General features: G+C 39.2%; 1 protein-coding gene across 1 annotated transcript; it reads right to left on the reverse strand.

The window, feature by feature from the left end:
• Positions 1-10034: 10034 nt before the first annotated feature.
• On the reverse strand, positions 10035-11000 carry LOC125622496 (olfactory receptor 1E16-like). Its single transcript, XM_048820590.1, has 2 exons — positions 10730-11000; positions 10035-10444 (listed from the first exon to the last, which is right to left on the reverse strand). The coding sequence occupies exons 1-2, from the start codon at positions 10998-11000 to the stop codon at positions 10035-10037; spliced, it is 681 nt and encodes a 226-aa protein (XP_048676547.1).
• Positions 11001-15995: the final 4995 nt, after the last annotated feature.

Raw genomic sequence — 15995 nt, forward strand, 5'->3', positions numbered from 1 at the left:
TGGCTTGCTAAACCCAAGGTTGTGAGTTCAATCCTTGAGGGGACCATTTAGGGATCTGGGGAAAGAATTTAGGGTTGGTCCTGCTTTGAGCAGGGGGTTGGACTAGATGACCTCCTGAGGTCCCTTCCAACTCTGATATTCTGTGATCCCATTCTGGGAAGCAAAAGTGGATGGGAATCTGGGAGGCAGTGACCATGAGTTGGTTGAGTTCAGGATCCTGACACAGGGAAGAAAGGTAAGCAGCAGGATACGGACCCTGGACTTCAGGAAAGCAGACTTCGACTCCCTCAGGGAACGGATGGGTAGGATCCCCTGGGGGACTAACATGAAGGGGAAAGGACTCCAGGAGAGCTGGCTGTATTTCAAGGAATCCCTGTTGAGGTTACAGGGACAAACCATTCCGATGTGTCGAAAGAATAGTAAATATGGCAGGCGACCAGCTTGGCTTAACGGTGAAATCCTAGCGGATCTTAAACATAAAAAAGAAGCTTACAAGAAGTGGAAGGTTGGACATATGACCAGGGAAGAGTATAAAAATATTGCTCGGGCATGTAGGAATGAAATCAGGAGGGCCAAATCGCACCTGGAGCTGCAGCTAGCGAGAGATGTTAAGAGTAACAAGAAGGGTTTCTTCAGGTATGTTGGCAACAAGAAGAAAGCCAAGGAAAGTGTGGGCCCCTTAATGAATGAGGGAGGCAACCTAGTGACAGAGGATGTGGAAAAAGCGAATGTACTCAATGCTTTTTTTGCCTCTGTCTTCATGAACAAGGTCAGCTCCCAGACTGCTGTGCTGGGCATCACAACATGGGGAATAGATGGTCAGCCCTCTGTGGAGAAAGAGGTGGTTACGGACTATTTAGAAAAGCTGGACACGCACAAGTCCATGGGGCCGTATGAGTTGCATCCGAGAGTGCTAAAGGAACTGGCAGCTGTGATTGCAGAGCCATTGGCCATTATCTTTGAAAACTCGTGACAAACGGGGGAAGTCCCAGATGACTGGAAAAAGGCTAATGTAGTGCCAATCTTTAAAAAAGGGAAGAAAGAGGATCCTGGGAACTACAGGCCAGTCAGCCTCACTTCAGTCCCCGGAAAAATCATGGAGCAGGTCCTCAAAGAATCAATCCTGAAGCACTTACACGAGAGGAAAGTGATCAGGAACAGTCAGCATGGATTCACCAAGGGAAGGTCATGCCTGACTAATCTAATCGCCTTCTTTGATGAGATTTCTGGTTCTGTGGATGAAGGGAAAGCAGTGGATTTATTGTATCTTGACTTTAGCAAAGCTTTTGACACGGTCTCCCACAGTATTCTTGTCAGCAAGTTAAAGAAGTATGGGCTGGATGAATGCACTATAAGGTGGGTAGAAAGTTGGCTAGATTGTCGGGCTCAACGGGTAGTGATCAATGGCTCCATGTCTAGTTGGCATCCGGTGTCAAGTGGAGTGCCCCAGGGGTCGGTCCTGGGGCCGGTTTTGTTCAATATCTTCATAAATGATCTGGAGGATGGTATGGATTGCACTCTCAGCAAATTTGCGGATGATACTAAACTGGGAGGAGTGGTAGATACACTGGAGGACAGGGATAGGATACAGAGGGACCTAGATAAATTGGAGGATTGGGCCAAAAGAAATCTGATGAGGTTCAATAAGGATAAGGAGAGTATGAAAGCCAGAAGTTCTATCAGTTCAGTGTCACTGCAGGAAACATTTATCAATGGGGCCAAATCACAAAAGAAATGGTCAATTTCATTGGGGCAACAGAAAATCAAATGGGACAACAAACATATAATTATGGAATTAATTACACAGCAGATTATCATAGAATATCAGGGTTGGAAGGGACCTCAGGAGGTCATCTAGTCCAACCCCCTGCTCAAAGGAGGACCAATCCCCAATTTTTGCCACAGATCCCTAAATGGCCCCCTCAAGGATTGAACTCACAACCGTGGGTTTAACAGGCTAATGCTCAAACCACTGAGCTATCCAGGAGCCAGTCATGAGAAGTAAGCAAAATCTGCCATTCATCATCATTGTAGAATGCAGAGGTTTACATATTGCTAAATACCGATCATAGGACATTGCTGCTAGGAGGTAACATTCTGAATCTGCAAGGCAACCAAAGAAAAAATATTGTACAAAACAGCCAGCAATAGAAATGGTTCTGTCCCCAGTCAGGAGACTGGCCAGCATCCTGGGAAGGACGGTGGAGGTGTAGCAGGTCTCCAAGCAGGACAAATTCCCCCAAAAGAAGTACATGGGGGTGTGAAGTTTCCAATCAGTCACAATTAATGCAATGATGAGGATGTTCCCAGCTATGGTCACAATGTAGATCATCAGGAACAGCAGGAACAGAGGGGTCTGCAGTTCCTGGCGACTCCCGAATCCCAGTAGGATGAATTCTGTGATGGATGTTTGATTTCTCCACTTAGTGTTTACCATGGGTCTGATTTCCTAAGGACAAGGAAATGAAATGGAAAATGTAAGTGAATAATACAGGCAAAAATCTCAATTGCTATCCATACATTTTCACAGAACAAAGAGATTTTTTTGTAAAGGGTAACTGTCGAAATTCTCTTGCCATGTGTATTGTACTCCAGAATAAATATTGGTGAAATCGTTGACAGAAACCTCATAAATTCGAAAGAAAGAAAGAAAGAAAGAAAGAAAACATGGTGTCAAGGTTCCTTCCCCACTCTGAACTCTAGGGTACAGATGTGGGGACCTGCATGAAAGACCCCCTAAGCTTATTCTTACCAGCTTAGGTTAAAAACTTCCTCAAGGTTCAAACTTTGCCTTGGTCTTGAACTGTGTGCTGCCACCACCAAGCATTTTAAACAAAGAACAGGGAAAGAGCCCACTTGGAGACGTCTTCCCCCAAAATATCCCCCCAAGCCCTACACACCCTTTCCTGGGGAAGGCTTGATAAAAATCCTCACCAATTGGTACAGGTGAACACAGACCCAAACCCTTGGATCTTAAGAACAATGAAAAATTAATCAGGTTCTTAAAAGAAGAATTTTAATGAAAGAAAAGTTAAAAGAATCACCTCTGTAAAATCAGGATGGTAAATACCTTACAGGGTAATCAGATTCAAAACAGAGAGAATCCCTCTAGACAAAACCTTAAATTACAAAAAGACACAAAAACAGGAATATACATTCCATCCAGCACAGCTTATTTTACCAGCCATTAAACAAAAGGAAACCTAATGCATTTCTAGCTAGATTACTTATTAACTAACAGAAGTTGTAAGGCTGCATTCCTGATCTGTTCCCTGCAAAAGCATCACACAGACAGACAGACCCTTTGTTCCCCCCCACCCTCCAGATTTGAAAGAATCTTGTCCCCTCATTGGCCATTTTGGGTCAGGTGCCAGCAGGGTTACCTTAGTTTCTTAACCCTTTACAGGTGAAAGGATTTTGCCTCTGGCCAGGAGGGATTTTATAGTACTGTATACAGAAAGGTGGTTACCCTTCCCTTTATATTTGTGACACATGCCTTACTGAAACTCAATATCCAGATACACTTCAGGCTGGAAAGCTGATTAATATTTCATAGCCCATCAACACTGTCATACGCTTTCCCTGATATATAGGTAAGAATCACTGACTCATTGTTATCATCTTAAACTATGAGAACAGAGGAAGTATGTAGGACATGGCTCTCTTTCCTTTGTAATACGATGATGTTCATCTCTTGTGTCAGCCTTTCATTTACATTGATGTGCATCAAGTCTGACTGGGACTTACAATACAGTAGTGGCTGGGGCATTGGAGTTGGGCTGAAGACTGCTGGATGCTTTTCACAGCTTCCCTGGTGACATTTTTTTTAATTTGATTTTTTTTTTCATCTTGAATATAGGATTCTTTTTCCTTTTAACTAGAGTGACACATTCTGAAGTCCCTATTCTGACTCACTCCAGAAATGCGTAAAAATGGCGTGTCTGTCCTATTGGAAATTCTGACATTTCAGATTTCCATTTTGTTCCTCTGTTGCGAAGAACCATCAAGATTTTGAAATTCACCATGTAATGAAAATTCCAAAATATTTAAATTTTTAAATATTTACATCAGCTGGACTTTACAGAAACCTGTATCAACCAGCTCTACTAATTTCTTACTCTTACTCAATTAAACGTTACATTTGAGGAAAAACAAAGTAAGGACGTCAGGATTTGGGGATAGATTTGAATAGGAGTCAGGTATGTAGGTGTGATGTTATCTGATTAAAATATGACCTTATAGATCATTGTTGCAACCACTGTTATATATTTGCAGCGAATATTGTACAAAGGTTGTCAAGTGAGGTGTCTATGAAAAGGTTATGATTTGCTGGTTATGATTATGCTATCTGTGTGCATGTATCATTTCTGTATGTGAAGTTATAACTATTGATTCTATACTTGGATTTCAAATGTTTGCTCCTGGAGTACCGCCCACAAGGTAGCTAGCCAGCACATCTTGGAGGGACTATTCAAATTGAGTGGCCCATCAAAAGAACATTTAACTGACAATGGATCATGGGAGACACCCATCTACATTTAATGGAATTTCCTGCTGTGACTAGGCAAAATGCATGGGCAGGGGACTTCCCCACATGACTCCAAAAGTCATCTTGTTGCTATAGTTTTCCAAAGTAAGAACAATGGAATGCCCTCCACATAGCTATAAAAGGCCTTGGAAACACCTCTATTTTGTCTTCAATCCTTACCTCTGGGAGAACTTTACTACAAACTGAAGCTCTGAATAAAGAACTGAATGACCCATCCAAGCTGTGGATGTACTCCAGAGACTTGACTTAAGCCAGCAGTTTATTCCATCACTGATACAAGCCTGAACCAAGAACTTTGTTTGCCATTACGGTATGTAATTGATTCCTTTAACGAATTTTAACTCTCACCTTTCTTTTTCTTTCTTTCTTTCTTTCTTTCTTTCTTTCTTTAAATAAAACTTTAGATTTTAGATACTAAAGGATTGGCATCAGCGTGATTTTTGGGTAAGATCCGAGTTATATATTGACCTCGGTATGTGGCTGGTCCTTTGGGATCAGAAGAACCTATTATTTCATGAGACAGGTTGTAAAGAACCACTCATCTATGAATCCAGAGTTTTTGGTGGTGATATAAGGACTGGAATGCCTGAGGAAACTGCCTTTATGTTTTCTTGTTAGCCAGTGTGGTGAAAAAGGAGTTTATTTTTGTGGCTGGTTTGGTATATCTTATAAAAGAATAACCACCAGTTATGGGTTGTGTTTGCCCTATTTCGCAGCAGTTCATCCTGAATTTGGCATCCTCAGTTCTGACCCACTAAGGCACAATTACAGTAGGTGCTTTTGAAGTCATAAAAATGATCACAGAAATGTAGGACTGAAAGGGACCTCGAAAGGTCATCTAGTCCAGTCCCTTTCACTGAGGCACAACTAATTATTACCTATACTATCACTGACAGGTTTCTATCTAACCTATTCTTAAAATCCTCCAAGGACAGAGATTCTACAAAGTCCCTAGGTAATTTATTCCAGTGGTTAAGTACTCTGACAGCAAGTTTTTTCTAATGTCCAACCTAAATCTCCCTTGCTGCAATTAAGCCCATTGCTTCTTGTCCTGTCCTCAGTGATTAAGGAGAACAACTTATTAAACTCATCTTTACAACACCTTTTATTTACTTGAAGACTGTTATCATGCCCCCCCTCCCTCCAGAGTCTTTTCTTCTCCAGATGAAACAAACCCAGGTTTGTTTGTTTTTTTTCAATCTTTCCTTGTAGGTGACTATCGGCATCTTTAGGCACCAAAATAACTTGTCCAATAATGATCAGTGACAAGTTTTTACTCTTTGTACTCCGATTCACAGAACAGAAGAGAAAGTAATTTTCTTATGATTGTGTTAGTATTCTCTCTGGTCCCCAGATGTCTAACACATAAGATCTTACAATACTTTTACTTTGCTAGTCCCACTAAACCTATCTCTCCCAGCTGTTTGCTGCATAAGTTATCCAAGCTTTATCTCCTTTGCATTCACTTTGATTCACCTCTGAATTTGCCCCACTGTATTCAACAATGTCAAAAATTAAGCAAAGCAAATTTGTCCACATGTAGCATAAACACTAAGGAGAAAAAAGAATTACTTAGCGCACCAGTATAATAATGATGCTAAAGTGTTCAAGATACATCTTAGATTGGCCATAAATAACATTTTTGGAGAATGATGTCCACTTGGCCATCCTATAATTTCCTACAGAAGTTGATGGAAGACCTATAATTTGATGTGTTTAGAATTAAACTACACAAGTCTCAATAGCAGATTATTTAAGACAACCATGCATTGTTCACGTTCCAGTATACTTTGTCTTCTTAATGCTATGATCCAGAACCTAAAGTACTTACTCTGGGGTTTTCAAAGGAGTCTAAAGAGTTAGTATCCAAAACCTATTTAAATGTAGGTACCTAACTACCTTTGGCCCTTTTATAAAATTCCTGCATTAGCCCTTATCTACATGAGAAAGTTACACCACTGAAACTTACATAGATTTTGTTTGTTTGTTTTTCACTGGTTAAACTGCTGAAACCCCTTGGGATACTTTCTTATTTTGGTTTGTGTGTCTTATTTCGTTTCAGTTTAAGTAGTTTACTAATTGATTTAAGTTAAAATGAAATATGCCAGGTTTAAACCAAAATCAGAATGTCCACATCTTGACTAAGGAACATAGGAATTGCAAGGCTGGATCAGGGCTGTGGTCCTGTCTCTGACCAGAACATTGTTTCAGAGTACAGTGAAAGAAACCATGCAATAAGCAGACGAGGGATAATCTGTAACCCAGAAAGTTATCATTCTAATAATTTGGATCGATTTAAACTCTGAAGAATGAGATTTTATATCCCCTTTAAAAATTCTTTCTTTTTAAAAATTCTAATTATTATTATAACTTTGGATGTTGTTTTAATACATATGAACATCCTCTTTCACTCTTTAAATTCCTGGCTTCAATAACTTCCAGTGGCAATGAGTCCCACAGTCTAATTACACATTATGTGAAGAGGTATTTCCTTTTATGAATTTTGAAATTTGCCACCTTTCAATTTCATTGAATGACCTCTTGTTCATGTGCTATGACACAGGGAGAACAGAAGTTCCTGATCTCCCTTCTCTAGGCCATTCATAATTTACAATGGGTGTCACTTAGCAATCCTAATAGTAACAACTTTCGTTTAATAGCAACTTTTTGCTGGGCACAAATTCCTTCCCATTGACTGTAAAGTTAATGGCATATGGATATTGGCAGCAGATATACTGCTTAACAACTTTTTTTGGAAGAAAGGCCCCGGCTGCAGTCAGGTTTCTGAAGCTGCAGTCAGGGAAGGCAAGGCCCAGGGCTTTGTTCCCTGGCTTTTGCTTATTGGCAACTTGCAACTTGATGGGAGCTGGGTACCTAACTCCCATAGGGTCCTTCAAAAATAGTAGCCATACAGCATGGTGAGTGGTATAGAGAAGGTCTTTCGGGTGCTCCTATTTACTAGAGATGGTCAGAAAAAATATTTTTTATCAATAAAAATGAAGAAAAATTGTTCATTTTATTTGGAATTTTTGTCAAAAAATGAAAAAATGAAAAAATGAAAATTGTTTTTTCTCTTAAAACTCCCAAGAACTGACTATATACATACTATCTGTCTGGTTGTGGTGACACTTGCCTCGGATGCTCTTAATGGTAAGTCACGATGTTACCTCTCTGCCTCAGCAAGGGAGAGCTTTGCTGGACCCTCATCTCCCTGCCACACCAGCAAACTACTTGAGACTTTGCCAGGCTTAACAGTACCTTGCAGGTAACCTTCAGTGAGCTCAGGTCCTCAGCTCCCGCAGGGAGTCTCTCTGTAATGTCCAGTCCCTGTCACTGGCCAGCCACAGACCATATGTTCACTGCCTCCAAAAAGACAGTACACCCACTGGCCTCTTGGCTCACTGAGGACATGCTGTTTAACTTAATACACAGCACTGAGATGGTTTATAGTAAAACTGAACATGAGTTTATTAATATAGAACCTACATTTAAGTGATACTAAGCAAGGACAAAGAGACAGAAATTGTTACAAACAAAGCACCAGTAAAAACACACATTCTAGTGACTAAAATTTAACAGGTTAAAATTGTGGTCTCAGGCAATTTTTCACCTATAGTCAGTTCTCAGCCTCTTCCACCCACATGGTTCAAGGTTCGACTTTTCACAGATTCCAAAAGCGCTGGCTCCTTTTGTCCCTTAACATAACGAAGGGATTTTTCCCCTTTTTCTGATAGCCCAGTAAGCCTGTGAACTGTATTCCTCCCAAGTGCACACCCCAGGAAGAGTTCTTCTGTCCCAGATGCCATGCCATCTTTCTGCCTTCTTCTCCTGTTGACTCAGATGCAAAGGTAATTTCTATTGTTTCTGATCTCACCTTGCTCAGTTTACCTCAGAGGCAGGCAAACAGGTAGAAAAGCATTTCTTTATCTGGGACAAACTTCTTTATTTTCTCTATTTAGATTGCTTGGATTGAACATATTTTAGAACATATTTCCAGTGCACTTACATAACTCTTTACACACTACCCGTACATACATCGTGCAGTAATATTAATGACCAGCATGTCACCAGTTTCTGTATGATACCTTACAAGGCACCATTCGGCTAAATATTCTGACAACAGTGTGTTGGGTGCTCCCTTTGCCAGTTGGCATAAAGGGCTCTTAGCAACCAACAATTTTCAGATTTTCTGGTGGAAATTGGCATATTTCTGAAGAAAGTAGGCAGGTTCGGAGAAAATTTCTTCAATCAAAACACTATTTGCCATTGAAAAATAAACTTTTAATGGAAAATTTTGGACCAACCAGCTATATACTCCTTTTCATAATGTCTAGACAAAAAAACTACATGAAGAGGGAGTTATGTTGGAGAGCACAAATCAGTGACTTATTATAAGCTATATTAAAGTGATGGTGTCATTATTGAAAAGCTAAGTGTTAGAAACCTAGGAAAATCAGATTTAAGGTTCAATTGAAAAGAAACATAAACATGTTAATGTCTGGAACTGCACAATTAGTGCACTTAAACAACCTTATTTCTGCTCTGTAAAGACACCAACCTACAGCTGTTTGGCTGTGGTGAAGGCTTTCTGAGTTTGTGATCCCAGGTTATATTAAACTGACTTTTAAAAGAAATTCATTTTCCCCCTATGGTAAAAAAGAGGGTGATTAAATCCTGCTTTTGATGAAAACTCAAACTAGCCTTAAATAAGGGACCATGAAAGACATATGCTTAATATGGGAATCAAGGGGAAATTTAAGGAAACAACTTTAAAATGTTTCTCTACAATTCATATGTTACTTTCAGAATTCATTGTAGGAAATATCACGGAGGTAATTAACTTAGCAGGAATAAAAAAGGACTAGACGTACATAAACAAGAATATCATCAGTTACGTGATATCATTATTAAAAGAAAGCAAAATTTGAAAAGTATATAAGCCTTCTTGCTGACAGGTAAAAACTAATAGGGGAAAGGGAGACATTTCTCATAAGGGCAGTTTGTACCACATGTTCCTGGTTTTTTCACCTGCCTCTAAAAAGGCGATGGTTGAGAAATGGTAAGTGTATTCAGCAAAAAATCCAAAACATCTCCCCCAAAATTCTCATTTCACTTACAATTTTCCATGAATTTTTTCTGTGTTCCAACAAAAAAAATGTAGCCGAATTGTTTTCTCTTTGATCCTCCACTTTTTCACTCTTCTCCCTTCATCTCCCACAGCCCATTCCCTCTCTTTCTCTTATTTCCTTTGGCATTTTCAGAGTCAAAACCTAAACCTGATCTTTTTTTCCCCAGTTTCCTGTTTTCTAAATTCAATTTCATTTTTATTTTAAAAAATGTACATTTTAATTGAAAAAAATTTTTTTTATCAAAACATTATTTTAAAATTTGACCAGCTCTATTGTAATTTATCTGGAGTTAGGCCCCTTTTAACAACAAGCTACTGGAGTAGATGGACCACTGGTCTGACCAAGGATGGCAGGTGTTATGTGGCTATGTTTTTTCTCATGAAAGCCCTAATTTTTCTGACACCTTTACTGAGTACATTTTTAACTTCTTTATTTCTCAGGGTATATATGAAAGGATTGGCCATGGGGGTCAAGACAGTGTAGAAAAGAGAAAACACTTTGTTCAGGTCTCTCAGTACATTGTTTTTTGGTAACAGATAAACAATGATTATGGTTCCGTAGAACAGTGTGACCACAATGAGGTGAGAGGAGCAGGTGGAAAAGGCCTTTTGCCTCCTGGTGGTGGAAGGGATTCGCAGGATGGTGGAGAGGATACATAAATAAGATGACAAGGTGAGTAGTAATGGTGGCAGAGAGAATATGGAAGAGAGTAGGAAAACCACAAGTTCCATGAGGTGGGTTTCACTGCAGGAGAGTTTAATAACTGGAATTAGATCACAAAAGAAATGGTCAATCTTGTTGGGGCCACAGAAAACTAACCGTGACAACACATATAATATAATGGAATTACCCAACAAGCCACTTATCCAAGATGCAGCCACTAGCTGGAGGCAGAACCGATGATTCATGTGGTCTGCGTAATGCAGTGGTCTGCATATTGCTAAATACCGATCATAAGACATGGCTGATAAAAGATAAGACTCCGAGCCCGCCAGGAGACCAAAAATATAATTTTGTATGAAACACCCACAAACTGAAATAGCTCTGTTTCCAGTTAGGAGACTCTCCAGCATCCTAGGCAGGCTGTTTGAGGTGTAGCAGGTTTCTAAGAAGGACAAATTCCACAGAAAGAAGTACATGGGAGTGTGTAGGTGACGATCAGTCAAAATAAGGAGAATGATGAGGAGGTTCCCAGCCACGGTCAAAATGTAGATGGCTAAAAACAGCAGGAAGAGAAGGAGATGCAGCTCTGGAAGATTCCCGAATCCCAAGAGGATGAATTCGGTGATGTATGTTTGATTTTCCCATTCTGTGTTTGCCATGGATTGTGTCTGGAGGATAAATGAAGAAATTATAATCTTTGAAAATATAGCAAGAAAGGAAAACAAACATTTGTGAGTCATACAGAGAGATAGGTACACAGTTAGACAGAGAGTCTGGGATTTGGGTAGGTTGAAACTTTTCCATAAAATATTATTTTTAATGGTAAACTGAGTTTTCAACTACATGAAAAAAATTGCAGAAAGTCTCTGTTTTCCTTTAACCTTCAAACAATTTTTTTAGCAGACAACTTTTTTCAAATTTTCAGTGAAAAGTTGCAATGTTCTGCTCAACATTTCTATTAAACGATTCCCCTCCCCAACACACACACACACACAGTTTTGTCAAAAAATTTTGCGGAAAAATAAAATTTCTGGCCAGTTCTAGATGTAAGTGAAGAAAGAAAGAAAGAAAGAAAGAAAGAAAGAAAGAAAGAAAGAAAAAGGTTTTAGTGACATTGAGTGAGATTTTCAAAGTCTAACGCTGCTCCTATTAATGTAAATGGATAAAATTCCCACAGATTTCTGTGTGAGCAGAGTGAGTTCAGTGCTGCATGTTTTTTGAAAATGCATTCGGAGCATGTGTGTGGACATTAACACTGGATTTCATCATGATAAATCAGATTACTTGTACAAGAAAAATCGTAGTATTATAGTAATAAATTCTTTGCCAGAGAAAATGAGCCAGAAGTTATTATTGACAAGAATATTATAAATTGGCAACTTTAATTTTATTAATCTTAAAGATTCACTGATACATGACCAAATAATTTGTGGTATATAAGACTCACACCTACTTTGGGATATTTAAGATGGGAGTTAGATTTAGAGTCCATGTGAAAATCCTTTTATAGTGTAAATTGACATATCCCTATCAATTCACACTAGCTGTGTTTCAGAGCCTGGACAACTGAGGGAAATAGAGCTGTGAAAGAAGGAAGGGTGGTGCAGTGGTTTGAGTGCTAGGTTTGGATTTATGAAATCTGCGTTAAATTGCTTTTGGTGCCATGGATTTCCTGTGTAATCAGCAGCAAGGTATTTAGGTTCTTTTTACCTTATTTCTCCTTGGGTAAAAAATGGAGATAATAGAACATCCCTACCTCACAGGAGTGTTGTGAGGATGAATACATGAAAAGATAGAGGTGCACAGATACTGTGGTAACAGGGGGCAGAGAAGAACCTTAGATAGATGAGAATATAGGAAAGCTTATAACATCAAATAGTTCCTATTGTTATGAGTGTCTAGGGAGAGAGAAGACAGGACCAGCTATGAATATGAACTATGAGAGGCTGGGTTGTATGAGGGAGAGTGGCTTTTGTGTCCTTTACGGGGCTTGTCAATATTTTCCCACATGAACTTCGTTTTCCAAAAGAATGACTGGGTTTTCAGCTGGATGAGAAATTTCATGGGAAGTGTCTGCTTTGCTCAAAATGTTCATTTTTTTCCACTGGAAAACTGAAAGAACAGAAAACTGAACATTTTCCATCCAAAATATTTGTATTTTGCCAGTTCTCAGCTGAAGTTGTACAGGTTTGGGGCAAGTTTTGGCTAACGACGGTTGAGTTGTCAGTTCCCAAAAATAATGGTCAGTTTTTGGGTGTTAAATAGTTTTAGTCAGAAATTTCAGGAGAAAAAAATGGTTTCCGACCAGCTCTTATCCTGTTCTAAGAAGTAACTACAGTTTGTTTCATAAATCCAGTTTTTGCTGTTTGAATCATACCAGTTGAAGGGGACATTGAAACACTCAGTTTAAGGGATATATCCTTCTCCTGCATACACATCACCCACATCACATTCCCTACTCCCATCACTTTTAAACAGACCCAACCAATACAGTCTAAACACAAAGTGCCGGGAAATTTGAGGTCACCCCAGCTTTTGTAAGGAGTCATGCCTCCACAATCTATGAGAATTATTTAAGGGTTCAGACAAGGGGGGGGGCAGTGGATATAGTGTACCTGGACTTTCAGAAAACCTTTGACAAGGTCCTTAACCAAAGACTCTTAAGCAAGGTAAGCAGTCATAAATCAGAAACAAGTTGAAATACAGGAAACAAAGAGTAGGAATAGTCAGTTTTCACAGTGGAGAGAGGTAAATTGCAGGGTCCCCCCCTGGAGCCAGTGGTGTTCAACACATTCATAAATTATCTGAAAAAAGGGGTAAACAATGAGGTGGCAAAATTTGCAAGTGGTACAAAATTACTCAAGACAGTTAAGTCCAAAGCTGACTGGGAAGAGTTACAGAGGGGTCTCACAAAACTGGGTGACGTGGCAACAAAATGGCAGATGAAATTCAATGTTGATAATTGCAAACTAATAAACTCATTAGAAAAAAATAATCCCAACTACACATACAAAATTATGGGATCTAAATTAGCTGTTACCACTCAAGAATGAGATTTTGGAGTCGTGGATAGTTCTCTGAAAACATCTGCTCAATGTGCAGTGGCAGTCAAAAAAGCTAACGCAATGTTAGGAACCATTATGAAAAGGATAGATAATAAAACAGAATTTATAATAATTCCACCATATAAATCCATGGTACACCCATACCTTGAATACTGAATGCAGTTCTGGTTGCCCCATCTCAAAACAGATATACTAGAATTGGGAAAAAAAGATGCAGAGGAAGGCAACACAAATGATTAGGTGTATAGAACAGCTTTCATACAAGAAGATGTTAAAAAGACCAGGACTGTTCATCTTAGAAAAAAGATAACTAAGGGGGGATATGATAGAGGTTTATAAAAATTATGAATGACATTTAGAAATTGAATAGGGGAGTGTTCTTTACTCCTTCACATAACACAAGTACTTGGGGGTCACCCAGGCAGAGGTTTAAAACAAACATAAGGAAGTACTTCTTCACACAATGCACTGTAAACCTGTGGAACTCATTGACAGGGGATGTTTTAAAGACCCAAACTATTTTCTGGATTCAGAAAAGAATTCAATAAATTCCAGAAGAATAGATCCATCTATGGCTTAATAGCCAAGATGGTCAAAGACACAACATCATGGTATGGGTGTCCCTGAACCACTAACTGCCAGAAGCTGGGACTAGATGATAGGGATGCATCACGTGGTAATTGCCCCTGTTCTGTTCATTCCCCTCTAAAGCACCTGGCACTGGCCACTGTTGGAAGACCGGATACTGGGCTAGATGAACCATTTGTCTGACCCAGTACAGCTGTTCTTATGTTCTAACAGCACTGGCAAAGAACTATGTTACCTGGATCACCAGCTGGAAGTTCTCATGCAACCTCCTCTCTCAGGGTTTCCATGACTGGGTTGTGGTTTCTGCTGGATGTCTGTTCAACTGATATTCTTCATAGATCTTGCTCCCTTGTTTAAAGAGACCCTGCATACTCCTAAGAAGATGCACTTGCATGCCTGCACCACTCAGTTGATTTTGCTTTTTATCCTTACAGAAAAATGGAAGTCTTCTGTTCTTCATCTTTATATTCATTCTAGGAATAGGCAGCACCTTCTTTCATACCATCGATAAAAGGGACTTGACGTCATTGTGACCAGGGAATTAATTATTTATTTATGCTGGAGACAATATAAACAACATGTTAATTGCTAATGGCCAGCCTCAAAGAACTGCTTTTTTGCCTAAGAGAAAATGTTGCTGATGGTTGAATTATTCCCCATCTGCAGAAAGTGCGGTGGGGGGAGGGGGAAGAGTGGGGAGAAGGGGGTGAAAGAAACATATAGTCACCAGACTTTAAATATGCAGAAGTTTGTGTAGTCTTTCTCAAAATTGCCGCTTCCATTGGTCTTAGGTCACCAATCAGACATTATCATCAGAGCTGTCATCTAGATTTTTTTTCATTGAAAAAATTGGTTTCATTGATGCTAAAAGGAGTTTTTGAGTCAGTTCTTCAGAATCTTTGAAAACAACAAAAAAGAAAACGGAATAAAACAAAACAAAACCCACAATAAACAAAACCTGTTTGTTCCAAAATTATCATTTTCTCACCAAGTTCCAAGTTCCCACCATCTCTTTGTATCTCTCTTTCGACTTACAAAAGTTAGAAAATTGTATCTATTGGTATGTTTATACTGTAAAAATAACACTTCCATTGACTTGGGATGCACAGCTAAAAAGAGCAGTGTAAACGTTCTCACTCAGGCTGGAGTGTGGGACTGAAAACCTGGCTGTGGGAAGGGTCTGGGATCCCAGGCTCCCGCCTAAGCCCGGACAGGGATTTTTTCTGCTGTGTAGACATACATTAAGTGACTTGCCCAAGGTCTGACAGGAAGTCTGTGGCAGAGCAAGGAATTTAACTTAGGTTTACCAAGTCATAGCTAATACCTTAACTACAAACCCTACAGTGGCTGCATGATGGATTATTCCATTTACACATAACAGACTTGAGTATGAGGGTAATTAACCATCAGAGCATAATTAACCACTGGAAGAACCTTACCTGTAGATGTGATGTATTTTCCATCTCTTCAAATCAAGAGTGGATGTCTCTTTCTAAAACATATGCTTTAGCTTAACTACAAGTTGTGGACTCACTGGGTCAAATTCTCTGGCCTGTTCTATGTAGGAGGTCAGAATAGATGATAATAATGGTCCACTCTGACATTCAAGTCCATGAGATTATTAAACCATTCAGTGAATTATTGCAAAAAACAAGTCAGGATTGGCCCACATATAACTCATCAAGAGAAATGAAGTTCTAAATTCACTGGAAAATTCATTTAAAAAAAAATCAGCCATATCTGCCATTACTGTCCATTAGTTTATTCTCATTATCATCTGTGCAGTGTATCTCTTAATAGACACGTCAGTGGACTATTAATAATGAATATAGAAAGATACAGAAATTGACATTCGTGATCTCATAATGGTTTTATGTTTTATGAACACCGAAGGAAAACTTTTTCTTTCCTTTTCTTTTCTTTCACTGGAATAACTATTTGCAGAAGAAACTAACTCTACATCTAAGCAAAATTACCCGTATTGTCCTCTGTGTTGCATAA

Source organism: Caretta caretta, chromosome 13 (genome assembly GCF_965140235.1).
Source record: "Caretta caretta isolate rCarCar2 chromosome 13, rCarCar1.hap1, whole genome shotgun sequence".
NCBI lineage: Eukaryota > Metazoa > Chordata > Testudines > Cheloniidae > Caretta > Caretta caretta.

Bases quoted from the DNA above. Each gene is read 5' to 3' on its own strand.
- LOC125622496 (XM_048820590.1), bottom strand. From the start codon at position 11,000: ATGGCAAACACAGAATGGGAAAATCAAACATACATCACCGAATTCATC. The intron at 10,445-10,729 runs GAAACAGAGCTA...GTGATCTAATTC, and splicing joins GCTGGAGAGTCTCCTAACTG to CAGTTATTAAACTCTCCTGC.